Source organism: Anser anser, assembly GCF_964211835.1.
Source record: "Anser anser genome assembly, chromosome: Z".
Lineage (NCBI taxonomy): Eukaryota > Metazoa > Chordata > Aves > Anseriformes > Anatidae > Anser > Anser anser.
Window position 1 is genome coordinate 19,786,202 of NC_139723.1, and position 27,963 is coordinate 19,814,164.

The 27,963-nt window shown below is 36.9% G+C and overlaps 1 protein-coding gene across 1 annotated transcript in view; it reads left to right on the forward strand.

Annotated features, from left to right (window-relative positions):
• HSD17B4 (hydroxysteroid 17-beta dehydrogenase 4) overlaps positions 1-27,574 on the forward strand; it is a 64,613-nt gene extending 37,039 nt beyond the window's left edge. The window contains exons 18-24 of the mRNA XM_083816224.1: positions 9,105-9,174; positions 11,890-11,996; positions 12,293-12,379; positions 14,869-14,958; positions 16,670-16,808; positions 25,224-25,351; positions 27,150-27,574. Of these exons, the coding sequence (XP_083672350.1) occupies positions 9,105-9,174; positions 11,890-11,996; positions 12,293-12,379; positions 14,869-14,958; positions 16,670-16,808; positions 25,224-25,351; positions 27,150-27,239 (711 nt within the window). The 3' untranslated portion in view covers positions 27,240-27,574. The remainder of the gene's footprint in view (positions 1-9,104; positions 9,175-11,889; positions 11,997-12,292; positions 12,380-14,868; positions 14,959-16,669; positions 16,809-25,223; positions 25,352-27,149) is intronic.
• The last annotated feature ends 389 nt before the right edge of the window (positions 27,575-27,963 follow it).

Consider the following 27,963-nt stretch of genomic DNA (forward strand, 5'->3'; position numbering starts at 1 on the left):
TTTTGTTAATGGAAGTTGGCATGCAAATTGCATTGATATTTCTGGATTTTTTTTCTTTGTGTTTAAATGCCAGAAGTGTTGGCAGAAATGACTGTTGCCACTCAGCCATCAGATTAGTTTAGAGTGTGAGATGACAGATTGAGAGACTCAGTTTGTACACGGCATTTGAGCTGACTTGAACTGTTTTAGTTTACAATGATTGTTGTGACATTGTACACTTAGTTTCTATGTTGCCACAGTTCACTTCAGAAAAAAAGTTTTTTTTTCCCCCTTAACTTCTCATAGCATCATCATGTAGTAAACTTCCTGATAACCAGACCACCATGCATCTTTAAAATTTTTTTACAATAATGAGTCCTATTTTTCACTGAAGTCAGTGACTCCGGTTACTGTAGAAGTTACATTTAATTCTAAATTAACTACTTGCTACTACCCATGTGTTGCCATTTCCGTAGGTTCACTATAAAGAGCAAATTGCAGCTGTGTGTGTACTCTGTGGAAACCAGAAGACTTCAGTACTCTGGGTTAAGTTAGCGTGCAAGAGGAAAAGTGTTTCTGTGTTTCCAGACAGAGGGAATCACTCATTAGCAAAGAGGATACTGGGAACAGAGGTGTAATAATCATTTTTTGCCCTTCACTTTGTGTTTAGCAGAACGGAGGCTACAGCCACGTAGAGTGCCTTGAAAAATGATGGTTTCTTATGTCAGGGTCCAGTGACAGAACAAACTAATCCTTTTGGTTAGTGGTATCAAAGACTAACCAGGTAGTATAATAAGATACTACCTGGTAGTATACTGCAACATACTGGCCAGGTGGTATAATCAATCTTTATCCCTTTCAAATCTGTGCCTGTTCTTGAGAAGTTATTTAAACATCCAACCAGTACTTACGAATGAATGACTTGAAGTACCATACAGTGAGCTGCTTGAAGATGAGGAACTTAATGAAAATCTACCAGAAGTATCTGAGCTTCTTAAAGTGTTTAAAGCTTAAAATTTGCATCTTGCTGAAGTACATAAAATATTTCCTCTGGGACGTTCTTGAGATTTTCCGTAAAGTACTAAGTGATGTTTTTTTCCATACTGCTCTGAAGAGATGTGCATGTGCTGTGGCATTTTTCTAGTTCTCTGTAACCAGAGCCATGCTTTACTGGATATACTCCCATAAATCTTTTGAATAAAATAGACCTTTTGACAGAAGATCAAGAAGTCTAGAGTGTTAGACTGTTAGCCATTTAGCAAGAAATGAATCATGCAATTTCAACCTGGTAGGGAATGTTTGATGTAGTTACAGATCTTCAGTATCACCAAGCTATTCCTTTCTTGCCAGTTTTCAAACCAGGGACTTAAATTGATCAATCAAACAAATTTGGCTAAATGATTCCTTATGCAATTAAGATGCACAGACTGTGAATCGTACACATCTGCATCTCTGGAGAGTTTTCTTTTCACCACATTCCCAAAAGTGTTGATTTTTTGGAGTTCATTTTTTTATGACAAACACAAGATAAACTGCAGTGGGTATTTAAAGTGGGTGATGTCCAAGTGTTGCTACTTCTGAGGAAATAAATAAATATGAGGAATTGAGTATGTTGGGGACTTTCTGCTGTTTGTATTTGTTTTTGTCGTGGAAATACATAATTCTGATAATTGTGTGTTGTGATCTGTTATAGCAGTTATCTAACTGTTAGAACTGTTATTTGTCTATATCAAAATTATTATTTGGCATACACAGTGTTGTCAGAGTAAGTATGCAGTATCACAGTAGCCCATTAAATGGATTTTTCAAGGAGATGTTTTAATTTTACTCTTCTGTATTCCTTTCTACTTTCTGTTTGTCTCTGTGGAAAAACAGAAGCTGTAACAGGTGGAGTTTGTAGGACTTCTAAGTTTTTGTTAATGTCATCTTATTTCAATAAAATGTCTTGTATTTTAAGAAAGGGTTACTGATTGAAAAATTATCTTTGCTTGCAACAGTATCATATATTTTACTAAAGCATTCTACCACTTTGAATTCTGACTTGGAGTGTTTTGTGTTACTTATATTGATAGAGAGAAGTAGACAAAGCGAAGGGGTAGAAAAGACTATTTAGATTTTGAAAAACACAATGTCTCAACCTTCTTTGGGCAACCTGTGTGCATGTAGCTGTGCCCCCAGCATGTCCCTGCAAAGCAGCGTCATGTGGTCTGAATTACTCCAGAAGCTACTTTTCCATGCAACCTGCGTATCTCCAGTACATACTAGCTCTGATGCCTGACTTCTAGGGTCTGGAAAATTGGAATATCTTGGTTTCAAAGATTTTTAAAAAAATTCCTTGTGAAAGCAAATGAAACTGAGACTGATAGTGGCATGTTGAGAGGAACAGCTTTGTTGATATCCTGTCATTATTATCTGGAAAGCTATGATAACATTTTAAACATGGGAGATACTTTAAGATATAAATATTCCAGATAAGACTACATACAAAGCAAGCTTTAATCTACCGTGTATGCAATGCTTTGTGGTGCCAGGTTTTAGTCATGCAGGTATGAATGGTGTGTTTTCTGTTCAAGAGCTCTTTATACAGGCAAGGAGGGGGGCCCTGGGCATGAATTGAGATAGAGATGGAAGTGTGTTTTCCCGTCCTATTGCTGCAAGCAGTAGTGTTCTCAGAAATATTAAAGAGAGGAAATGGATCTCATGGTTAGTGGCTGGTTGGAGTTGCAGTTCTTCCACAGTGGATTTTCTTTTCTTTTTCCGTATCATTTTTTATGGTCAGTAGGCAACTGTTTATGCATATATCCCAAAGTACTCAGGCATAGGTACTCTTTAATAAGCACAGGTGCTGATAGGTTGGGAAGATGAAACTTGGTACCTGAGAGCATGCTGAAATTGAAATTCATGGGAGCTCTGTTTTGAACTTGTAAAGTGTACTTTGAAAATATGATGCACTTTGAAGAATTAGGCCTTCAAATGTTAAATTGGAGAGCCAGAATTGGTTTGTGCTGCTGACAATTATGACTTTTTCTGTTGACTTATCGTTTTCAGTCTATAAAGTAAAGGTGTTTATAAAATGTTTGAGGCATTTTAGTTCCACAGAGTGTGTTTTAAAGGAGTGGCATATAGTGTCCGATGGTGCTTTTACAGAAAGTGGTACAATAAGCAGCATAGAAAAACCAGTTTAGGAAATATAATGATTTTGTATTTATTTTTTAGAAAGGTTCAGTAGATCTGTACTTAGGCTAACCTTATGGGATTTAAGATACACAAGCTGTGTGAAGCCTGCTCCAGGTATAGATGAAACATTAACTGACAAGACCTGAAGAAGGTGCTGCCTTTTAGTGTGTTTTTTCTTTTTTTCCCCTCTAAAATACGGTTGCTTTCTGTTTTCTCTAAAAGAGAAAAAAGAAATGACACCTACCGTGTTTCAGGTAGTGTCATCAGCACCCTGTGACTATGCCTTCAGGCATCGCCCTCTGTTCTGAGGGACACTCAGTCCTGCTGTCCTCTTGGTTGTCCTGTTGTCATCTAGCTACCTGAGTTCAGCTTTTCCCTGTCTCACATTCTGTCAAAACTGCAGTTCCTAATCTAAGTGAAAGCAATTGTGAAGACAATTACATACAAAATTAGTTTCTTGTAAAAGAGTGGACTTTGCAATAAAACCTTATTAAAAACACATCTTGGAAGGAAAGACATGCATGGGAAGCATTTAAAAGCTTAATGCATTATTAAACTGAAACCTACCATAAAATGTTGTCTACCTGTTGTCAGCGTGTTCAGTACTATAAGAAAAAGCTTTATTTTGAGTACGAAGTGTTAAGACCCTTACAAGCTTCTTTGTAATTGGGATGTTGGTAATCGCCTGTGGAAAGCCATCTTTTATACAACACATTGCATTTGTTTTCTTTTTAAGCACATGTAAATATTTGTGTGTGCTTTTAGAAAACATAGGTGTAGGTAGAATAAGGAATTGTCATGTTGTGACAATATATATAAACTTTGGTTGTTTCCAGCTTATATTTGTTTACTTGGAGAGGATTTTATTTTGTTTTTAAAAGATGAGAAGAAAAAAATACAGGAGGGGGAAGTTTTGAAGGTTGTTTTTTGAATGAGTGCGATATGCTTGTGAGAGAGATGATGATGAAAGCATGTTCATGCATGGGGAAAATATGGTTACAGGACAAATGGTTTTTTATGTCCTGCTCTGTAAAGATTGTGGTGCAGCATTGCCTGAAAACATGTAAATTTAAATTAACTTCAGAGTACAGAGCAAGAGAACCTCCTGAGAGCCTCAGGTGATTTTTGCTGTTTGTAGCATAAATTTCTTTTATAATGGGAAGAAAGAAATGCTGCAGTATGTTCAAAGATACACAGAGCATGGAAGACAAAATGTGCTCACCAGCAAAGAACGATACAGGCAAAACAAAGGTATGTGAAACCATTGCAAAGACTTGATAACGTTTTCTTAATTTATCTAGAGATTACGGTATGCAGACCTGGTATTCTTCAGACCCTTGAAATTGTGTAGTGTGTGAGCACTTATACTTAAGAAGTTTATTGATATATATTATGATGCTTCAACCTTTTTTTTTTTTTTTAATGTGTTTATCCCTATTGGGAAGATCAGACTATAATTTTCTAATAGTGGTGATCTTGAAAAATAGTTGAGGGCTTTGATTACACTAGAATATACTAGAACTTTGTGTGGTAAGATAGTAAAAACAAAAAACAGTACTAGGTTAGCATTTATTTTGTCTAAACAAGATGTTCTTGAATACCAAGAGTTTGTTTTCTCTCCTTGTCTGTGCATATCTTATTAAAGGACATAAAAATGGCTATTCCATTTGAAATTCCGTAAACCAGAGTAGTTTGTACTTTTTAATTAAGAGAGACCCTGCTAAAGAAAAGGCCTATTGTACATTTGCCATGCTAATGTTAAATAGCTAATGATAAATTGCTATTATGATATAGCTATATAACGATAAATAGCTAATGTTCTATGAAGCGTGTGCCAGAGGGTATATAACTTGATTTTAAAGTTGAAAAATATGTGATAGGGATAAAAGTAAAGATGTAAATAATGTGGGATAAGGTAGGAGAAAAGATGTAGTGCCAGTCCATACTTATTATACCTATTACTGTTTATACCTGTGTCTGTGAAAGTATTTTGGTTGAATATTTTAAGTAATTCTTATTCCTGAAGGAGTCTAAGGTATGTGGAATAAGGACCTAAGGAATAAGGTTGTGCTTAGATAGTCCAGATAACAAAGAACATTGAATCTCAAACTTAAAACAGTCTTAAGAAACTGTACATTTATATTTCTTAGTTACAGTTTTGTTAAAAAATAGAATCATGTGTGAACCAGATTTCCACAGAACATACTTAGGCATTGGAAGCTGCTATGGACAGCTAATAGTATCTGTTATATTTTCCATATGGGCTACTTCAATAAGAAAAAATGGTTGGTTTTCTGAAGCAACAAAGAAATAGTTTTACCTTTTTATGTGCCGATTTCTTCTGACTGCTCATTCCCAACATCTATACTTCAGCTTAAAGAGCTAATTAATTAAAAAGAAGCTATGACAAATGGGGATCTCAGGTGAAGCGTAACTGCTTAGTTTTAAGTACAGTGAATTACTTAAGTACTGTGCTCAATTTGAGCCTCTGAAGTATCAGCATTGACATCTTTAACTGGAAACATTCGTTGTTCTTAATGTAAATTAGAGCTCATTGAAATGTGTAGGTGAGATTTGTGACTGTTTTCTCTTTGAGATGGCTTTGCTCCTTTCTGTTGCTTAAATAAACTGTTCCGTAAAATATACACATGTACACATAAACACACATGCACATACGCACAGAAGTGCTTTGAAATACAAGCTCTGGGGCAAAGCTCTCTCTCTTCTCCCAAATTAGAAGGCAAAATATTTGGAGAGTTGGCTTCCTTTTTTGTTAGCTTTACAATTGACCTTTCTTGTAGTCTGCAGGCAAGACTGAAAAATTGGCGCCGACAGGTTGAATATCGCCTTTCCTTCTGTGGTCTGGCAGAACTCCTAAATTGTTAGGAGATGAGACCTGACAGTTTGTGCTATTAATTGGAGAACAATCTAACCATATTATGACTGACTTCAATCTAATGCCCCACATCAATTGACTCTTGTCATCCTCCAAGGATGCATCACTTTTTTTTTTTACACTATCACTCAAGACTTCAAGAAATGTCGTTACTGTAGGAATATAGAAAGCAGAGCCAACAAGGTTTTAAAACAATTTTGTTCTAATGTGGAATGCATTTTATATAATTAATAGCAAAGACTGTGGTAAAGGAAAAGAAATTTGGCAGGCCTGACTTGGCTGCGCTGAACCTGAAATAACCTGCTGTGTAACTGTGTTACTCGGTTCAGCGTTTGTGTTTTCTAGCTGTGACCGATGCCACTCCAGTTGCTGAATACAACGAAAGAGAAGTATATCTTATATTCATGTGTCAGATTTTTTGTAAAATACATTGATCACATTTAATTTCCTGAAATTATTTCTTTCCTAAATGCTACATTTATTTGTTAGTGAAATACTAATATTTTTCACTACAGTTATTTTGAAAGGCGTTTGATAGAGGTATTGTTTCCCAAGTAGTGCTTATTATCACCCTAAATAAATGGCTAGTTCTTATTACAGCTTCAGTTCTTATGTACAGCAACAACAGCGGCACAGCAAGATTTAAGTTGAGATTTGGTCTCTCTTCTCAAATGTAAATAGAATTTTCCATTGCTACAATTAAATGGTAATTAGTTTGAATTAAAATTCAAATTTAGTTTGATTTAAAATTGACTGAAACAGTTACTTTATGAAAACAATCTCCTTGACAGCTTTTTGTAACAATTCAAATTAAAAGAATAAAACTGTGACCTCAGAATTTTACTTAAAAGTCATTTAATGATTTTGTGCAGTTCCCATCTGACAACTTTTATTTTCTAGTTCTCAAGAGTGGGGATTTACTGTTATGTTTTAGGCTCTATTGAAAGGAAACTTCAGTAATGAAGGGTGATACTCTGTATAATTCTGTCAAGTGCAATTTCCTTTAAATTGTCATTTAAAAAAAATTAAATGGAAGTAAGGTTCTGCTTCCCACTAAAATGTTTTAATTTTGATATTGGTGTCGTTAAGACAATAGACAGCTCTTAGCAAGGAATCTAGTGGCACCTCAGAGCTGCTGCTTATCTCTGGCTTCTGATAGTGAAAACACAGTTTTAACTGTCTCTCAGTGAGGACTTGTGGAAACACGTCAAATCAGAAGAGCAACATGTATGTGTTCTCTGAACCCCTGCTGTTGTGGGTTTTCTGTGTGTAAGAGTGGGGAGTGTGGTGCCACTTGCAGTTCCCAATTTTTCTTCTATTGGTGTGAGAATTGAGATCAGACAGCGTGACACCAAACTGTGTGGTTTGACATGCTGGAGGGAAGGGATGCCATCCAGAGGGACCTGGGCAGGCTTGAGAGGTGGGCCTATGTGAACCTCATGAGATTCAACAAGGCCAAGTGCAAGGTCCTGCACATGGGCTGCGGCAATCCCAAGCACAAATACAGGCTGGGCAGAGAATGGATTGAGAGCAGCCCTGAGGAGAAGGACCTGGGGGTGTTGGTTGACGAGAAGCTCAACATGAGCCAGCAATGTGTGCTTGCAGCCCAGAAAGCAAAACATGTCCTGGGCTGCATCAAAAGCAGCATGGCCAGCAGGTCGAGGGAGGTGATTCTCCACCTCTACTCAGCTCTTGCAACTCTAGCTGGAGTATCACATCCAGCTCTGGGGCTTGCAGCCTAAGGAGGACATGGACTTGTCAGAGTGGGTCCAGAGGAGGGCCACGAGGATGATCAGAGGCCTTGGAGCACCTCTCCTATGAAGACAGGCTGAGGGAGTCGGGGTTGTCCAGCCTGGAGAAGAGAAGGCTCTGGGGAGACCTTACAGCAGCCTTCCAGTACCTAAAGGGGCGACTAGGGGAAGGATGGGGAGTGTAGTGATAGGACAAGGGGCAATGGTTTTAAACTAAAAGAAGGGAGATTTAGATTAGTTATTAGGAAGAAATTCTTCACTCAGAGGGTAAGGCACAGGAACAGTTTTCCCAGAGAAGCTGTGGATGCCTTGTCCGAGGAGGTGTTCAAGGCCAGGCTTGTTGGGGCTTTGAGCCATGTGGTGTGGTGGGAGGTGTCCCTGCACATCGCAGGGGGTTGGAACTAGATGGTCTTTAAGGTTCCTTCCTACACAAACCATCCTGTGGTTCTAATGGTATGTAAAAAGAGCAGGTACTCTCCACAGATAGTTACTATTAGCCCCTTTGCAGTTTTCTTTCTCCATTGTTCACTACAGTTGCCTTAGATGTGACAGAGTGTAAATATTTACATTACTCCCTTTATCTCAGTATGCTTCTCTGGTGCCCTCTCTCAGATAGCACTGCATGTTTCACCGCACACTTCTTGGATGCCCAGCTAGAGTGGCCTCTGACATAGGAGTACTTGGCAGTCCATTTGGCTTGCTTTTCTGGATTTGATTTGTCTTTTTACTAGTGAAAGAGAATGTTTAACATAAAGTGCAAGTCTTCTAGAAAGCTTGGCCTGCCACTTTGCTTTTTTTTATTTGTTTGTTTAACATGGGGATTGGCTGTGCTTGAAGCTGCTGAGGGAACAGTATCATAATGATTCAGTTGAAAACGCGTGGTAGTGTTTTTTACTTTGTTTTCAATGTTTTCATATGTAATTTAAAAATGTGGATGAATCTTATTTAAGAAGACTCTTCAAGCAAAAGAACCTACTGTCAAATTCTAAGAAAGGTGTTACTTTACTGTTGTCAAATTTTAGTAAAGATGGATCTATCAGTCAGCAGAATATGCTGTTTTTTCCTTTCATTAAGCAGTTGTTTTACTTTGGCAGGTACCAACCTTACACAGAGTTCATGGTACTTCACCCTGGACTTTTGGTGGTTTGTCTATACAATAACATTAATTTATGTTTTATCTGGTTTATCATAGATTTGATTATCTAAACCACTGAAACAGATTGTGAGAAATTTGTTAATGTGACTCCTGCTGGTTTCTACAAGCCTAGCTATACTCCCATTTTCTTTGTCTGTTTCTGCAGGCTGCCTTATATCGGCTTAGTGGGGATTGGAATCCTTTACATGTTGATCCAAGTTTTGCTGCGCTTGGAGGTAAGTTGAGGGATGCTGTTTGAGTAATGTTTGGGTAAATGATGATGTAAATATATATTTTATTTTTTTTCATTAGGTTTGTAAGACTTTAAGAAGCTGGGAAAAACAATGCTTTTTCATAGATGTTCTTTAAGTCAGCCTTAGATGTTTTCATAATTGTGTGTGACACCTCGCTTTGAAGCATTGCTTCTTGGAGCTAGGAATGTGTGGTATGGTGCTGGGACTCTTATCTGCAGTGGAAATCTGTCTTCTGTTTTCATAGTAGAGTTTATATTTTGCCACCTTTACATATGTGCAATCTCTGTTTTCATAAACAGATATAATTCAATTGGCTTTCGAAAGCTTTAGAGGGAAATACATAACATTTTTGATAGATGATTCCATCTAAATGATTTTGAGATTATGTTGGTCTCGGAGGAATTTTTTTCTGCTTCTGTGTAGTCTTCTCAATCCCAGTAAATAAAAGCAGAAAGGGCGGAGAAAGGGATTTTGGTATCACTTCTTTCTTGTAAACTTGCTTAACTGGACCTCTTAATAGCACAGGAGGTTGGTCATTTATGTAATGCCACATAAAAAATCCCTATAAAAAGAGTAAATTTTTTCTATGTGCCAAGAGCAGTGGTGCTTAAAGTGAAAAACAAAATTAACTCTGTAGGAGTTTGTCTGAACAAATACTGGGTTCTGCAACTATGGCAGTCTCCTAATCAGATACCTATAACAGAATTATGCTTAGATTAAAAAGAAACTTATTGAAGAGATCATCCACAAGTATTTCTTCTAGTTATGCAGAAGTTTTTTTTTTGGGGGGGGGGGGGGGGGTGTGGATTTTCAAATTCATTCTTGCCTTTTAAGTTCTCTGAGTGCTTTAACTGACTGGCTCTTACTGGTGTGCGTTGGAAAGCGAGCATTAAGCTTAACATACTCAAGTGATTCCAAGCCTTCCTGTAGGCAATGTTTCACAGAAGATACTAAAAAAACCCGTGTGTTTATTTTTTTGTGCCTTTATTCCTCTAGCATGTGAATATTTCTAAGGTATTGGAATGTGTAAACAACATTAATTTTGCTTTCATTTTAGTTAGGTAAAAGGTAACTTAAAGATTTTCCTTTGAGTTTGTGTTTTTTGTATCATGAAAATGCCAGGGAAAATATGACTGAACCGTGTGTCTGTTGTTTAGCTTTTAAGATAGTGGTAATTCTTTGCTCTTGAATGGTGAATTGAACTAAGCTTTTAAACAGCTGACTCTCACTCCACCATTTTGTGTGTGAGATACTGAATACTGATGTCATAACAATTTATAATTTGTTTTAAAATCGACTGTAAGGTATTTTGTGCATTCCAGAAATACTTTATGGTCAGGGTACAAAATAAAAAATGTTATTAAAGCATGCATATTCAAATACTTCACTGGAAATAAATGACAATGATCAGAATGAAATAGTTATTACAGAGAGAAAACAGACTCATGCTCCTTTCAGCCTGCCCTTCTGTCATGTCTCTCTTCCTTACCTAGCCAGTCACAATTTCTGTTTCTCATCCTGCTTCCTACAAGACTTGTTTTCCCTTTTGGCTGCATCTCAGAATTGCCATCTTTCCCTACATTGAGTCCTGGTGGCTTTTTGGTCTCTGTCTTGAAGGTGGTTTCTTTTTCTTCTGTATCTTCTGGTTCTCCTTAGGCCAGACTTTCTCCTGTCTCTCTTCTTTATTTTCCCCCCCTTTTTTGTTTTTCTCCCAGCTGTTGTCCCTTGGGACAACTTTTCATGCTGTGCAGATGCTGTGAGTAGTTTAGAGCTCAGGAAAAACAGATTGTGACAGCTGAGAGTGGCAGATGAGTTCCAGGCAAAGCAACTATTTTCAGAGCCAAGTCTGGACAGACCTGTCTTAAATCTATAGACTGTTGCAAGCATGAACAATTACTGTTCATATGCCCGGTAAGGTCAGAGCAACCTGTTAAGGGATCAGAACATACTGAGTACAAACAGTATCTTTAAAACTTAACTGTTGTGCTTTAATCTCAGGCCAATTTTTAAAGGCTTATTTTGTCAAACTTTGGCTGGACTGGAAAAAGATTCATTGCTAATATAAAATTTGTCTTCTGCCAAGATTCAGCTTCTGCTCCAAAGCAATGTGGTGCTAGGAAGCCTGACCAAAAATGTCAACATAAGAAATTTACAGCATTTTTTTTTTTTGTGAGGCTTGTTCAGAATGTCTGAACTTTTCCTTGTTTAGAAGGAGAAAAAAACTCAAAAAAGTTAATCCTGAAGCGTGTACTAAATATTAAGGCATTTGTCAACCATAAATAAGAATTCAAAGTGGGAAGCATCAAACAATATTAATTAAACCACTTTTCCATCCTTATAATACCTCTTACCATCCATATACATCTATTTAACTGTGTATCTGGTGTGTCCGTCCATGTATACTAACACAGATGTTCTCCTTAGTTTCATTTGGTCACCTCTTCAGAAGGGTCTCATTCTACTTGTGAGCCTAGCATATGCAGTGTTGAAGTGTCAGTTCTCAGTGAATACATTCCTTTGCCTCAAGAGGAAACAACAAGTAGTAACAGATGTTTCTTCAGTAACATAGTCCTTTTTTTTAACCTAATTTAAAGAATATTACTGAAGGAAAATACTATGAATAAAACATGGATATTTGTAGAAGATACATGCAAACTCCTAATGCTGCAAACACTAAAATGTTAATTTTTGAAATAGGATTTCAGAAGCCCATACTTCATGGACTATGCACCTTTGGGTTTGCTGCTAGAAATGTTTTGAAGCAGTTTGCAAATAATGATGTGACCAGATTCAAGGCGATCAAGGTCTGTGGCTTCATTCTTAATAGTTAATTACCTTTATTTAGTCTTAGTGCCAAAAAATGTGGCAAATTCTTTATGGTAGGAAAAAGTTTTGAATTGTTCTGACTGGCACAAGTGCTTTTACTTACTGTTGCATGCATTTTAATGCCTCTATCTAGTATGTCTACTTAAATATTTAGATATTTTGCATCGCTAGTTGACTCATTTTCTCTTTTCTTTTTCTCATTTTAGTAGCGCCTGTGCTTTTAAGCTTTGTATGACACATCTTTTTTGACATATCTTTTTTTTCTATTTTTAAGGTTCGCTTTGCAAAGCCAGTCATTCCAGGGCAGACTTTACAAACAGAAATGTGGAAGGAAGGAGATAGAATCCATTTTCAGACCAAGGTCAGAATGTGATCACCACTGTGACTTTTGTGAAACGCATGGGTTGTGTAAAAGATTGTGGATATGATGGGAAGTGAAAAAAGCAGCTCATGAAACACACCATTGAGGAAGGTTCTGGAAAGAAATGAAATTAATAAAAATGAATATTCTTAATTATTTATGAATATTTTTACTTATCTCATTGTTTCACAAAGATTCCAGTAAAATATCAAAAGCATTGTTATAGGACTTCCTGTTCTCCTTATATTAAATAGTTAGCAGAACTCATTTCATTGTATTATGTTTTCAGTGTTTGTCTACTGTGGAAAAGCAAAAAAAAAAAAAAAAAAAAAAGTCATTCTCAAACCAGTATAGTTTGTATTTGTTTTCTGTAGTTAATTTTAACCTTGTGCTTGCATCGTTTTTTTAACATTTATTTAGCTAACATAAATGAACTGTTGATTGTTAGTTAATGAAGGTGAACTTCTAAAAGTGTAGATTAAATTTAGTTAAATTTCAGCTGCATCTACGTAGATGAGCTTGCTTAATAACAGCAGTTTCATAGCAGCTAAGCATATTAAGTACAATAAAACGGATCTTACTCTTCTATAAATTCACTTTTTATATTACACAATTTTCTTTGGTTTTGTTGTTAGCATTTTGTGTGAGTGTCCTATAATAGTAGAAAATACCATTGGTAGGAGAAAATACTTCATGTAGAGGTGAAAAGTAAATTGTCATTTTTTTCGGTTGTAGCATGCTATAGCACTAGCATTTTCTTAAACTGTGATTTGCCACTGGTATTTTTCAGTATGCATTGGTTTATGCAGATGCAGTCTACGTTGCTTTGGGTAGCCAAAGTTTTGCTACCCATCTGTAAAAATGCAGACAAGCTGTTTATCAGTGAGTAGCCAGACACTTGCAGCTAAAGTGAGGATTAGGCAGGCAAAATCGAATGAGGGGAATCATCACAAAGACGTAGGATGACCATTTCCACAGGGATATAGATTTGAGGAATAGATGTTGACTGATGAAGGTAAATTTTGTTTGCAGACCTGATGAGTGCTGGCGGCTATACAATTTCAGAATGCTGATAACGTCAGGGCTGCTACGTACAAACTCTCCATCTCAACTTACTAGTAGTCAGTAAACAGGACAGTTTGGTCCCTCAAATGAGGTTTGGAGTTACTACATAGCTGCAGTACTAGAAATGTGGAGGCTTGTAGTTATATTTAAAAGCTACTACCACTCAGTCCTGAGAGAATTTCTAGACCTCATGTTTACTTTTGAGGATTTGCACGTACAGTCTAAACGGTATTCATGGTATGCGTCCCAGCCCTTTGAAATCTGTAAACAGAATAGGTTGCTTTGCTGTGTTCAGAGGCTGGATTTGTTGCTGTGCTTGGTTTAATATTAGCATTATATGCAGAGTTTTGGGAGATTTTGGTACAGATTTTTTAGCAAGCTTCATTGTGGAATAACAGTTTGAAGACAAACTATGGTGCTTAGCAGGATTATAGAAAACCATGTTGTTTCAACAGCTGTTTCGCTCAAAGCAGTTATGCAAAGGTGTTTTTTTTCTTCTTATTGTAGCTTAGGTTAGTCAACAATTAAGCTATCTGTACTTGTAGCCCACACAGGTTAAATCAAACTAAAAGTATGCATTTAACTTTGATATGGTGGTTTAAATCCATTTTCAGCACTGCCTGAAGTGTGATGGTGGTGACAAGCTGTTAGGCTAGGCTTGCGTGGTCTTTAATATACAGACAGTCTTTTTGTGTTAATTTCACTTGTGATAAGCTAGGGTATGATTTTGCATATTATTCTTCTATTTATCATGTAACCTGTAGCATTGTCAGTGAATCATTTTGCTGCTGCCTTGTTTGCTCTCAAATGGTCAAAATGGTTTGTATGTCAGTCCCCTTTAAAGACACAGTGCCAAAATGAAATCCAGTTTCTTCTCTGACTGAACCATTTCAAAAAATAAAACTGAAAGGAATGCAGATATTCTTCCTCCTTTCTCCTTGCAATCTTTCTGATCTTACGGTGTTTATAAAATCGTTTGTAATGTAAGTTGCAGTGTAAGATGCCTAGAGATACTGAAACTGTAGATGAACCCTTGTCAACTTCATATGTCCATCAAGGAAAAACATTTTAGAAGTGTGTTTTCATCAGAGCTATTTGGGAAGTAACATTAACAGTTAATTTATAACAGATGAGATAATTTTTCAGATACATGAAGTTTTTAGATAACTTTTTAAACAGAAAAATTTCAATATTTTTTGGAATAATTTATCAAGAAGCAGTTAGTTGTTTCATTTACAGAGATTTTTGCAAATGGTATTATTACTAATTTGCCTTACAATGCATTCATGGTTATTTTTCTTTTTTTCCCTGGAACCTTTATATTTTGCTTTCTTAATCTCTGAGTTTAAAATGTAAAGAACGCTCCTTCTAGTGATTTTTTGCCAATTAATTACCTCTTAAATGTAATTTTTCCCCTATCACAGGTCAAAGAGACTGGAGACATTGCTATCGCAGGGGGCTATGTGGATATAACTTCAGCCATCGATAAGCCTTTTGCTCGGGAGCCTTTGAAGGTAGGGGGAAGCAACAGAAGCCTTGATTTTTAAAGCAGCATGGTTAAGCTTTATTTTTGCAAAAAAATTATCATCTTATTCACAATAATTAAATGAGTGTGAATTCAGAAAGGTGAACACACACTTCGTTTATTCGTCTAGGAGCTCATGGATCTATTTTGGGGAGAAAAAAACACTAACATTTTAGGATATACAGAATAGATGATGCAGTTTGAAATGCTTCATACCAGTTGAGCTGTAAAGTGAAGAAAAGAATATGTGAAAATGAAATGGTGTACTCACAGAAAAGAGCAGTTTTGTTATTTGAATTATTTTGAAACAAGGCTCTGAGTACTGTTTATGCATGTCACCTAACACACTGCACTTTGTAGTGTGTGTGTGTGTAAATTGTCATCAGTTACACACAGATGGGGTACTGGACTTGCCTCAAAAGACAAAATTGCACATGCAGTGCTGAGGATTTTCAGAGTTCTTAACATGGTCTTGAGGGTGCACAGTACATTGCCCTAATAAAATTATTTTATTTATTTGTTTGTTTGTTTGCTCCATTGATTTTTGTCTGCAAAGGATGAGATGAAACTTTAATGCATTGAACTTTATGAAATACTGAGATAGCGACATTCATATAAAGCTTGTGATATATTCCTGGAACCTGTTTCTTTTCACTGGTTGTATTTAGTCCTCTGACATTCTGAACTGTTGCCAAATCTATGTTTGAGATTGAAACATTTAAGCATTAGAACTTTTCAGTGAAATAATTACATGGGTTTATTTAATATTAATATTAATAAATTAATATTAAGATGAGATTTTTTTTTTTTTAATTTAAGCTTACTCTGAGAAATTAAGGTGCTTTGGCAGAAGTCTGACTGTCTAAGGCAGTCGTCCACCAGGGGAAACCTATCTGAGTGAGTGTAGGTTGGCAAATTTAGATGTCACCGGAAACCATGTTATATCATGGAAAGCGTTTGTTAACCTTAACTGTGGAGATGACAAAATTGAAGTGTGAGGAGTACTACATCCAGGTGTATGGATGGGTAGGTACAGCAGAAAAAATAAAGCTATGAGAACTTCTTTGCTTCAATTCCAGTTGGATGAAGAATATCACTGATATAGCTTCCTGAAGCATAGTATTTTATCCATTAATTGAAGTAAAGCAATGAAAGACTTGCAAAACATTACGTGTTTGGAAAAGTTAAAAATGTGAATGTAACTGTTCCTGCTCTTAATTGATAAGAGTTCTGTGATGCGCTGAATTCTGACTGTGTTCATAGTGCAGCCTCTGAAAATCTTTCGCATTCTATTAAAGTAACATACTGGTGAAAACATCTTTTATGTTCTAAAAACTAACATGCTATTCAGTCTGGAAAAAGTGGCAATGGTTATCCTCTAAGTGGAATAAAGGACAATTTAGAAACTGCTAAGGAACCCTAATTATAAAGCTTATCTTAAATTACAGTGATAAATGACAAAAACTGTAAAAGCAAGAGTTGAAATAATTCTCAAGTCCATGAAGCATTTTCTGCTTGAATGTACTCTTTAATGCTGACAATTGCTATAAGTAATTATATGTGGTGGAAGACATCTCAATTACTCTTAATAATTCTGCAATAGAGACTTTTCTGGACACAATGCTTGAACTGATAGTCATATTTTTTTCCGTTTTGAACAGAGTTTTCAATTTTAAATTCTTCATACTCTCTTTTTTAAGACTGCAGGGCTGCAGAGTGACCTTGTGTTTGAAGAAATAGGCCGTCGTGTCAAAGAGATTGGAAATGAATTGGTAAAGAAAGTAAATGCCATATTCCAGTGGGACATAACTAAAGATGGAAAAACAGCAATGCAATGGAGTAAGTCATAGCTTTTGTATAATGTCCTGATGCATTTTTTTAATGAAGCAAGATTAGTTATACTTTTTCTAATTCAAGTGGTATCTTGAAAATAAGCTTAAAGTAGTAGATGAATCTACTAAAAATCTGACTGTTTACTGAATACACAAGTAACAAGGATGTCAGGTAATGTTCAATAATGGAAGTTACTAAACTTTCTAAAACCCATGATTATTCTTTCCCTCCATCCCACTGTTGTGGATGTGATAGGGAAGTAAGCAAACTGCTGTATGATGCTTAGTTGCTTTGCAGGTTAAACCACAACATAATTAAAAAAACAAAGCTAAACAGAGACAAGCATTCAAAAGTTTTATTTTCTATGTTAGTCAATTTCGTCCATAGAATTTCACTTCTCTAAACTACATTTGAATTTGGCCCAGTGGTTTTTTAGTTGATCTTCTGTGTAAACTAATTGTAAATCAGTTTTCTAAACATTATGCTAATTTAGCTTATAATAATTTTGAAATCTCATTCTTAAAGTAAAATTGTTCTTTTGAGATCGACATCCCATGACATAAAAGCAGAGAAAAATATGAAATTAAAATTAATTTAGAATTTGGTTCTTGTAGGTGAATATTGCATACTCCTTCACTCTGTGTTTAGAGTTCTTGACATAGTATAATTGGAACAACTGAAATGTCAGGAGGTGGATTAATTTGGGAGAGTTTTTTGTTTTATTGTAAGCTTTGAGTTATTGCTAATTATTTCATTATCTATCTTCTTTTTAAGCCTCTACTTCTAAGGGCCTCCTAGGACCTTACAAGTAGTGCTTATGGTACTCTTGGGCTACCTGCTAGGCTCTTTCCTTTATTAAATGTGTTACCTAGTTGTACTGGTTTGTCTTCTGATCTTTTGACTTGTAGCTTTTGCACAGCTTAGTGTTGTTGTGAAAACTGCAGCAATTGACAGTGCTAGAAACAATCTGGGCCCTGCAGCTCATTGATGTCTCTCTTGATAATTGTAGCTCCAGCATCTTCTGCTAATGTCCTTGAGCTTTCCAGATCTGTGAGGAGCGTGGGAGGGAAGCAGATGAGAGAAAGCAGCAGTATTATGGACTGCTGTAAAATCAGTATTATGGACTGCTGTAAAATCCTTTCTCATCTAGGCAGTCATTCTAGTGTTTCCCAACTTTTAATTTATATTTGCTTTTAGTGTTTTAATTGTGACTGTAGCCTTTTGATCTCTATTCTGCACAGTAAGACAAGATTATTGTTTATTACTTTAAATTAAATAGGATTTGTGAACTCTGTTGTTATGGAGGCACTTATGATGATAGTAGTAATATTAGTAACACTAGTCTGTTTAATCAGCAGTGACCTTTACTTTTGTTTAGCTTTCTGTAGATGTGTGAAACTATGGATATAGAAACACTGATCTTGTACAGAGGATATGAAATTTTGGATAGCTGATTCAGTATTTGAAAAATGTTGAACTGTATACGTTGACATTTGATCTTAATTAGTGTTTTTTTCTTTAAAGAAACAAGCTGCTCTAATTTAAGAGGATGCTAAAAATGGACACAAATCAATATAGATTTTGACAGTATCAAGACCATAAGCTTAGCAGTGCTGGATCTGTTTTTTAAACAGAAGTCTCATTAGAGACCCCACAGCTTTGACTTCAGCTTCTCCGGTTAGCTTTAGTACCTAAAGTATGCTTTGGTCTCTCCTGCATATTTATTACTGTACAACGATTGCCTCTGTTGTTTTCAGTACTTATAAAATATTTATCTTTGTTTAGAGCTAAGCTACTTAATTTCAAGTTCTCTTTCCATAGAGAGAAGACATAGCCACTGAGATTTATTGGCTGATAGTTAATGGCTCTCTAGAACAATAGTCAGGATTTTCCCCTTCTGTTGCTTTTCATCATGCTTCTGAAGGCACTGCTGAAGGCAGAAAATACTTCTGTTCCTTTCCAGTTCTTGGAAAAATAAAACTTTTGTAGAAAAACTGCGGAGAAATCATTATGTGTGTTTGATTGTGAATGCCACTGAATTCACTGGGAAATTGCTTAATAATTTATGACATGAGTGACTCTGGGCAATGAAGAGTGGGTGACACTTCGTTCCATTTGCTTTGAGCCTTGTATTGCAGTTACTTATCCTCTGTGAGGCAGAATTTAAAAACAAACAAAACAAAAAACAACATCAAAAAGACACACACACAGTCTTGACCCCTTGATAGCTTTCTCCTAAGGGTGGTAGGGCAGTCTTAAAAAGCAAGGCAAAACTCATACCACAAATCACAGACTCTCTAGCTTTTGGACTACTTGCTATTGAACTGTATGGAGTTTTTGTATGTCATTTTGGGCTTTTTTATTATTACCCTGACAAGACAATCTTATGGAGGATAATAATTCATAGGTGTTTTATTACCTTAATGTAACATTTATGTATGCAATTAAAAACAAAATTTGAAAGATGGCTACTGCTTAATCCCCTGAAACTGTTTAATTCTGTTTTTCCACTAGGTGTGCAATACTGAAATTTTATGTTTGAGAAACTAGTTGATTTTAAAAAGGGACTTCAGCTTTAAGTTTCATTTAAATTGTGTGCATGCAATATTGAGGAGTACCATGCTTGTTTATCAGACTTTCATTTTTTTGAATGGATGAAGTCAGCTGTGTAATGGCTAGGGGAAAAGCCGTCACCTGAGACATCTTCAGCTGTTGCTAGCAGCTGTGGCGCTGGTCTGGCAGTGTGAGAGCTGCTTGACCTACCAAGGCCACCGGCAACCTGAGGAACTGTTTAAGCACTGACATAGACACACCAATTACTATCAAGCTGGCTGCTGCAGTGGTACTGCAGCATGCAAGTTGCAGTGATGAGATGGTAGCTCTAGCAACAGACATACGGGAGGCTTGTGTCAAGTCCATTTCCTGCTGCATCAGACAGCTGTAGTGTTTGACTTTGTCTCATAAAGGTACACTTTACAATAAGGCACCCTCTGGTCTTAAATCCTTTTGGAAAGCTAGAAATGTTCTGCTCTGATGGTTGGAATCTGCTCTGGCGTTCAGCTTATTTCTTTCATTGCTAGTTTATGTTCACTTGTCTGCACGTTGGTGCTGTAGTCTCAGTTGTGATCTGAATATTCTAATCTGGATATATGTTGGGAAATGAGAAAAATGATTATACGTGTTTCTAATACCTTTTTTTTTCCTGCAAAAAAATGAACAGGCAAAATTCTGGGGGTAGTTTTCCCTGTCTGTAAGGAATGAATTTATTTCCCCTCTTCAAAGTACCGATGTATATCGTTGTTTTGATCAGTGTTCACCAGAAAGGAACACTTAGTTTCTTAACAAGCTTAAAAGAAAGGAAGCGGACAAGGTGGTGGTGGGGAAACATGTCAAGTAACAGGAGATGATCCTTCACAAAAAAGGCAGTATTGGTTGTTACAGAGTTCTTCTTTTGTGGATGCTGTGATTATTTTTTTTTCTTTTTGCGTCTTCCGTAGCAGATATAGTGATACTTCTTAAAAGAATGAAGTGGAAATGGAAATCATGGTTTTCATCTTTCTAGAAAAGAACATAATATTTGATAGCTCCTCTTTAAAAAAAAAAAAAAGTAACATGTTTTAATTTGAGATGGATTAAGGATTTGATGTGATTAAATATAATTTTATGCTTGGTACCATGATCATGCAGTATTTACAGACATACTTGTGCTTGGAGAGTTTACAATTAATTTTAGATGTGGATTGATAAACAGCGTCCTTGAGATTTGGATGTGAAGTAGAGGAGAACAGGGCTTGCAATAATGGATTATGTATTTTATTCAGAGTTCTTAGAATTTCCTGAGTCACAATTTTTTAACTCTAATTTCATGTCTTCTCAACTTCACAATGATGAGACTGATTAATCCATATAGTTGATGAGATATATCAAAACTGCTTTTCCAGCCGGTGCTTAGTAGAGGAGAAGAGGGTCTGTTGTGTCTTACGAGATGTTATGTCAGGCGTTTTCAGCATCTGGCGTCCCTTCTGGAAGAATCTGGGAAAGGTAGGGACAACCAAGAATTTAGAGCATGCATAGTGAAGCACAAAACGGGACTCATGGTTTTGTAGACACCAATGTCATTGAAGCAGAAGGGGGAAGAAGTGTTCTGGTATTGGAATGGAGATTCCCCTGCAGTCTGTGGAGAAGACCATGGTGAAGCAGGTTGTTGTCCTGCAGCCCATGGCGTACCCTGGCAGAGCAGATTTGCACCCTGCAGCCTGTGGAGGACCTCATGCCACAGCAGGTGGATGTACCCTGAAGGAGGCTGTGGCCTGTGGAGAACCTACACAGGAGCAGGTTCTCCTGGGGGACATACAGGGGAGAAGAGTGAGGTGGAAGGAGAATCAGAGACCACAACCCCTATTCTTCATCCCCCAGCACTGCTCAGAGTCGGGAGTGAGGTTGAGCCTGGGAGGATGAAAGTGTTTTTTGTTGGGATTTTGTTTCTCGCTATCCTACCCAAATTTTAATTGGCAATAAATAAAATTAATCTTCACCAAGTCAAGTCTGTTTTGCCAATGATAGTAATTGGTGAATGGTATGTCCTTATTTCAACCCACAAGCTTTTTCGTATTTTCTTCCCTTGTCCTGCTGTGGAGGAGGAGTGAGAAAGCAGCTGGGTGGGCACCTGGCAGCCAGTTGAGCTCAACTCAGGACAGCAGGGCTTGCTGATCAGTGCTTTTTGTGTGGCTCAAACTGAGCTCACTTAGGTTACATTGATATGGTTCATCACACTGCTAGTGTTTGAGTAGAGATATATTTTAAGAGCTCCTTGTCAGTTATGGCTGGTTAACCTTAGGAGTTGTTATCCCCTGTGAAGCTTCGTACTAGTCTGGACCTGAGTAACCCATGGGAGCGACGTTTAAAGGCTTACTTATGATGCTAGACTATATAGTAGGTGTTTGGGATTAAAGGGATGTTACACAGCTCTTACCCACAATCACAGAAGGTACAGGAAAACTGTAGTGGCCCTAATCCCTGGCAAGCATTTTTTGCTCTTTTTTTCTTTAGCAAATTTTCATCACATGAATACTGTGAAGCTTCACAACCAAAATATTTAAGAACTTTTTTTTTCTGGCATATGTGTAGGGGAAGGTGATCTGGCAAGAAGCAGGACTCATCTGTTTTGTTTCACTAGCTGTGAAGAGTACAGAAATAAAACAAAAAATACATACATGATTTTCAAGAGGTCATCAAAGTCTACAGTGTTACTTAGGTTTATTTGTAACTTGGACAGTGATATCTTAACTACTGATATGATATAGTTCTTTTTATGATGGACAGGCAGATTGTTCATCTTGTGCTCAGTAATCTTTTTTCTTTTCTTACTGTCAAGTTAGTGATGTCCATTAAACCAATCCCTAAAATTACAGTTCACCTTAAAATGAAGTGGATAACAATTATCTGTTACGTCACTTTTCTCACTGAACAGGATTGTACACTCAATTCTCTTTCTAGTTTTATTATAACTGGCTAAATATTACTTAGAAGAGATTTCAAAAATTGAAAGGCTTAACTGCATCAGACAGAAAAAAGCTATTGTCAATCTGTTTAGTTCACCTTAACCTTTCAGAAATATTACTTGAAAAAAAATAAGCATGAGGCAGTTTATGCAGAAATGAATCTCCACCATTAGACAAGTGTCTTAAAATTTGGCAACTAAAAGAAACTGTTTGGCAATCTTAAGTCTGTGATTAGAGATGTCATGTCCTTTGGTAATGATCTTGTTTTGTGCTTAAAAAAGAGGGGGCCAAAAGGAAAAGGTGCAAAGGGAAATGCTGGGTATTTGCAAAATCTGAGAGAGTTGGCAGAGCACATCCTGTCAAAATATTCTTCTAAACAAATGACACAATACTGGATAGTGTTAGCCTTGTAATAGATTATTTTGGCGGGCCACTTGGTGTGGGAAAATAACACTCTGAAGCTCCAGGCACTTAGGAGAATTTTTGGCGTTCCAGAAAAGAACGACAGATGTTTGGCAAGGCTTTAAATGCTCTTTCCACCAAGCACAATGTGCTACATTGCCTGTTGGGCAAAATATGGAAAATGCTACCATGTATTTGAAAGCTACCACATTCATTTCTCTGAATATAGGATGCTAATTTAAAATCCTCAAACTTCACTGCTAATATGAAGGTTTTGCATTATTTGCACTCGTTATTTCTTTTGACTCTTAACTGTTAAGTGTTTTGTGCTGTTTGCAAGAATTTCAAAATGTCAGTCCTTGCTGTAAATTCCCCTCCCCATTAGCTAGGTTGTCTCTACAAGGCTTTTAGAACTAACCAGAAAGCTGAGATTTCACTGAAAACTTTCATAATAATCCGTTTTTTTATTCCTCCAAGAGATGTTTTAGTATTGAGCAATTGTCTCTGTTTTACTTTAAATCGGTATTTTCCTGCCTTGATATATATAAATTCTTTTTTCCTTTCATCTACTAAAGTTCTCATCCAAACTACTAACAAACTTCTCCCATACTGTGTTAAATTATATTGATGACAATGAAATTATTAAAACCAATGTGCATGATTTTTGACCCAGCTACAAAATTACAGTAACCATAAGAGTTGTTTAAAACATTTGACCACTAGAGTGCTCTTTAAAAAGGTGACTTTCACAGAATCGCAGAATCGTCTAGGTTGGAAGAGACCTCCAAGATCATCTAGTCCAACCTCTGTCCTAACCCTAACAAGTCCTCCACTAAACCATATCACTAAGGGCTACATCTAAACGTCTTTTAAAGACCTCCAGGGATGGCGACTCAACCACCTCCCTGGGCAGTCCATTCCAATGCCTAACAACCCTTTCAGTAAAGAAGTTCTTCCTAACATCCAACCTAAACCTCCGCTGGCGCAACTTTAGCCCATTCCCCCTCGTCCTGTCACCAGGCACGTGGGAGAACAGACCAACCCCCACCTCTCTACAGCCTCCTTAAGGTACCTATAGAGAGCGATAAGGTCACCCCTGAGCCTCCTCTTCTCCAGGCTAAACAACCCCAGCTCCCTCAGCCGCTCCTCGTAAGACTTGTTCTCCAGACCCCTCACCACCTTCGTTGCCCTTCTCTGGACTCTCTCGAGCACCTCGATGTCCTTCTTGTAGCGAGGGGCCCAAAACTGAACACAGTAGTCGAGGTGCGGCCTCACCAGAGCCGAGTACATGGGGACAATCACTTCCCTAGACCTGCTGGCCACACTGCTTCTTATGCAAGCCAGGATGTTGTTGGCCTTCTTGGCCACCTGAGCACACTGCTGGCTCATGTTCAGCTGCCTATCAACCAGTATTCCCAGGTCCTTCTCTGCCAGGCAGCTTTCCAACCACTCATCTCCCAGCCTGTAGCGCTGCTTGGGGTTGTTACACCCCAGGTGCAGGACCCGGCACTTGGCCTTGTTGAACTTCATACAGTTGGCCTCAGCCCATCGCTCCAGCCTATCCAGATCCTCCTGCGGAGCCTTCCTTCCCTCGAGCAGATTGACACACGCACCTAACTTGGTGTTGTCTGCAAACTTACTGAGGGTGCACTCGATCCCCTCATCCAGGTCATCGATAAAGATATTAAAGAGGACCGGCCCCAGCACTGAGCCCTGGGGGACTCCACTAGCTGTTTAAAAACATGCTTTAAGGAGAGACACAAGTATAGGTTTCTATTTGAATATCAAAAGTTGAATCTAGCATAGTTGTTGAAGAAGCAGACACTGGAAATTATTAGGAAAGTTAGGCTGTTTTTTTTTTTTTTTTTTCTGAAGACTAACGTCTGAGCTGCAGAAACATCAGTGATCTTGGAGAAGGGTAGTGCCGTGCTGATATCTAAGTTTTGTCGATTCGTAACAATGAAAGGACAGTTTTTTTCCAGGTGATGTAGGGATTGTTCTCACATTTCTATAAAACTCTGTGCTTGTGACTGAGGTATGGATTTGTTAACAACTATATTTTTGAGTATCTGTTCTGGCCTGTCTTACCTGCTCTAAAAAGTCAACTACAAACTTTCTTAATCTCTACTTTCTTAAAAGAGTTTGAATTTTGGATTTACTACTATTTAATTGCTTACCTCCTAACCTAGAGGATGAAAGTACTTGTTACTATCCGTGCATGATTAACTGTTGCTAGAACACCACAGGTACAAACAGTACTGGAATAGATCTTTTTTTTTTTTTTCCCTAATCTTTTATTTTCTTTCATTAAAGAAGAAGATTTAAAAAAAAAAAAGCAACAATTCCCATTTTCTTCGTAACTTAGTTTGATGTTTATGTTTAGACTGCATACTTTGGAAGTATCCAGTAAGTATACTTTGTAAGTATCCAGTAAGTATAAGTACAGAGGGGAGTGTTCTTTAAACTGAGAATTTCATCTTTATTTTGAACTAAAACTGTCTTTGCTGCTCTTTCTCAGCAATTGATTTGAAGAATGGCTCTGGGGCTGTGTATCAAGGACCTGCAAGAAGTTCTGCTGATACTACCTTCACTCTCTCAGACCAGGATTTTATGGATGTGGTGCAACAAAAGACCAACCCGCAAAAGGTAAAACCTTTGTGTCATGGATGTACTCACTTGCATGGGAAATTACTGTTTACTTTAGTTCAGTTCTGGATCATGACTGTTTGCATTCCAAAACACTCAACTCTGGATGTTTGGCAGTGCAAACCAGATTCAAATTACGTATAAGCACATATAACCTTGCACTAAATTAGTCAGAAGGCATGGTAAAGAATTTATGCCATCTTTACTTCTAACGAAGACAAAGATATCTCAAATGACATAAATAAAGCCTAGCAGTACAAAGTTATTTTTTAGTTTGTTTTCTGGCACTTCACAATATGATTTGCAAGGTTAGGGTTCATCAGTTTTGCCACTCAGGCTGTTTTGATTGGTTGTGTTACAGGAAGTTGGTATTTGTTGCAGTGCTTTGATTTACTGCCACTACTGCTGTAAAGAAAAATCAGTGTCAGTGAATGAATGCAGATACATTGAAACTGGGCAAACTTCACCCAAATTAGGTAGTTTTTAAGGGAAACATTTAAGAAAGACTACTTTCTTAAGTTGGTACTTTCAACTTCTTGGGGTAATCAACTGCTTAAAACTACAAATTTTACCAGTATAGAAATGCCTTGTGTAAAAATAAATTAAACTCTCACAAATTTAACGTCAGCTTACAGATTAAAGCTTGAGGAAATGAAAAGTTTAATCAGCTTATTCTGTATCAAACAGTTTCTTTTCTTTGATCCCAAGCAGAAGTTGTTGGGGACTTTGTTTTTAAAAATGGAGACTAATGTTGGTGGCAAATGTTTAAGTCCTACATACCGCATAAGTAAAAACCTTTGTGACTCTCTATGTATGGCAGGAATAGGGCATAACCAAGATGTTGACGTGTCATCTCCAGAAAGCTAGAAAACAATGATTGCAATTTTAGGCATATTATCTGTTCTTAGGCATTAGTATTTTCTTGGAGTTTCTGTGAATTTTTCATTTAAAGGAGCTCTGTACATCTATTCTCTGTTGTCTCTCTTTTCCTTGATTGAATGTACTTCAAGTTAATGGAACTATGCAAAAGCGTGTTGTTTTGAGAACTTTCAAAGAGCTCTCAAATTGCAAAACCACAGCAAAGCAAAATGAGTTTAAAAGAAAAAAGAACTAGGTTGAAACAGTGTATGTAGCTCTTTGAACAAGTGACAATATGAATGCGATGTACCAGCGTTTCAGTGAAAATATTCATTGATCTCTGATTCTGCAAATACAACAAAATCTATTCTCTGTATTGTCTATTTTTTGTATGTTGCAATATGCTATGTATAAAGCCATTACATTTCTTCAGAATATGCATGCGTGTGTATTGTGAAAGTTCCCATTTGGAATTGTTACAGATTTGAACAACTGGATGTCTTTTTCTTTTGGTAAGACAAGGATATGTGAACTTGCATAGGGAAGAGAAGACTGGGAGCTTTATTTTTGTGCATATGCAGAGTTTTTGTCAGCTTCTGCAAAGAAGTTTGGCTTATACCAGATTACGTTTTCTGTACTATACTTGGGAAAGAAATGGAGGCCACTAAATTTTTGTTTGTTTGGCTTGGTTTTGCTTTCTTTTCTGGTTGGTAAATTAGGTCTTTCCAGCGCTCTAGATTGAAAATGGTGATTCTGGATGCCATTAAGTTGGATCTTAGATTGTGTTTCTTTTAAAAATCCCAAACCAGTAGGAATTGCTCACTGAAGGCTTTCACATAAGCATTAAACAACCACAACTTTCTTTGGCTTTTTGTTTGGTGATAGCAATTCTTTGAATTGTGCAGTTGAATACACTTTTTCCTTTCTTTGCTTTTTGTAGGCATTCTTTTCTGGTAAACTAAAAGTGAAGGGGAACATCATGCTGAGCCAGAAACTGGAAACAATCCTGAAAGATTATGCCAAACTGTGAATTGCTCTATCATCTACCACAGTAGTGAAGAACTTCAGAAAACAGAAACTTCAATTACTTCAGAAGCAATGATTAAAACACTTTGTAGACTACGTAACATTAATGTCCTGATTCATTAAACTGCTAATATACAAGCTGTTTTAATTGCTGTAGACACAATTATGAAATGACCGTAACCATTAAGTGTTCATTCTTTGTTTCTCAGCATCAGTACAGAATCATACTTTGCTCATTGTATGTCTTTATCTGAATAAAAGGTATGTAGTTCTTACAAAGATGCATATATTTCTATATTAATTCTAATGAAAATTAAATGAATATACCCTTTAATATTTTCTGTGTGTCCGTTAGTTCTCATTTATATCACCTTAGTTAGACATCCTAATTTCTTTGAACATACTGGGTTGTAATTAAAATTAAAATTTTTTATCTTAAACTCCCACAATCCCAGTGAAACAACTGGAAAATGGAAGTCCATTCCATTTGTTTGTGTCTTGTCATTGTTTTTTTTTCTGTAGAGAAGAAGATACGTGAACTGTAGCTCTGCCAACCTGTTTCAGGCAGTCACTTTTTTGTAAGTTTCTGTTATAATTTACATAGAAATTCAAAAAGGCTTTTTGAGATGGATCCCTCATTATTTTAATTAGGGGTTTTTCACACTGAACTCTAAAGGCTTTCTGTCTTTGTTTGAAAAAACAAGAGAGCATTTCCAAGCACATTTTTA